Below are 885 nucleotides of genomic sequence, written 5' to 3'. Positions count from 1 at the left end.
TTACTTGCGCCCAGCCGGCCGCGACGGCGGTCCACCAATGCTATCCGGCGGTGCGGGAGCGAAAGATGTAGTCGCCACGTAGGACAGGTCCATGGACGGGTCGTAGAGAACTGGAGACTGAATAAAGGCGAATGGCTCTCCCGCTACGCCAACTGCAGGCGGCGATACTGCACCGCCGTAACCTGACAAATACGTCAAACTCATGCTCACGAATAACAAGCATGGGGGCGCTAAGCACCCGGCGACTGGCTTATACCATATATGGCATGCTGGACGACGCGACGCAGTTGTCGCAGGACAGCTATGTTAGAGAGTGTCCCTCAATCTTGAGCGCAGCACGGAACTCAAAGTCTCACCTGGATATCCTGGCCCTGGTTGGCCTGTCGCAGAAGGTTGAGCGCCTAGCGTGGAGCGGGAGACCGGCGGTCGTCTCTGAGGAACTGAGGGACTTCCGAAAAGCTTCGCCTGTAGTTGGGTGATGTATTTCACTAAATCGTTGTTTCGCATTTCAAGTTCGACAATGCGACGATCCTTGCTCTCACACCGTTCACAGTATATGTCGAAGCACTCAAAACAACCCGCCTTGCCACAGATCACTTCAGACTTTGGAATAAATTTGAAGCCGGGGGGTGGAATCATCAACAAGCTGTCGTCATGCAAAGGATCTTTTGCCAAAGGATTCCTCCGAGCCATGGTTGCGATCCTCGTCTGTGTTCTGCAGAAGGGGCGGTTTTATGCACACGAGAGAAAATCGGGCATCACGCCTCCTGCAGCATGCCGGCGTCGCCCCGATTGAAGCCGTTTGTCGCCGGGTTACAAGGCGCATGGGCCACACCACAAAACCCACGGGTGGTGACGACTATCATTCAAAAGGCCCGTGCATAC

General features: G+C 55.1%; 1 protein-coding gene across 1 annotated transcript; it reads right to left on the bottom strand.

The window, feature by feature from the left end:
- BESB_054890 (uncharacterized protein) lies at positions 1–693 on the bottom strand (the record flags this gene model as incomplete). The annotated part of the gene is made up of 2 exons (XM_029363924.1): positions 1–182; positions 357–693. 2 exons carry the CDS (start codon positions 691–693, stop codon positions 1–3), a joined length of 519 nt encoding a protein of 172 aa, XP_029219847.1.
- Positions 694–885: the final 192 nt, after the last annotated feature.

This window comes from Besnoitia besnoiti, chromosome IV (genome assembly GCF_002563875.1).
Source record: "Besnoitia besnoiti strain Bb-Ger1 chromosome IV, whole genome shotgun sequence".
Lineage (NCBI taxonomy): Eukaryota > Apicomplexa > Conoidasida > Eucoccidiorida > Sarcocystidae > Besnoitia > Besnoitia besnoiti.
Note: the sequence above shows the minus strand (reverse complement) of the source record. Positions and strands in the feature narration are given on the sequence as shown.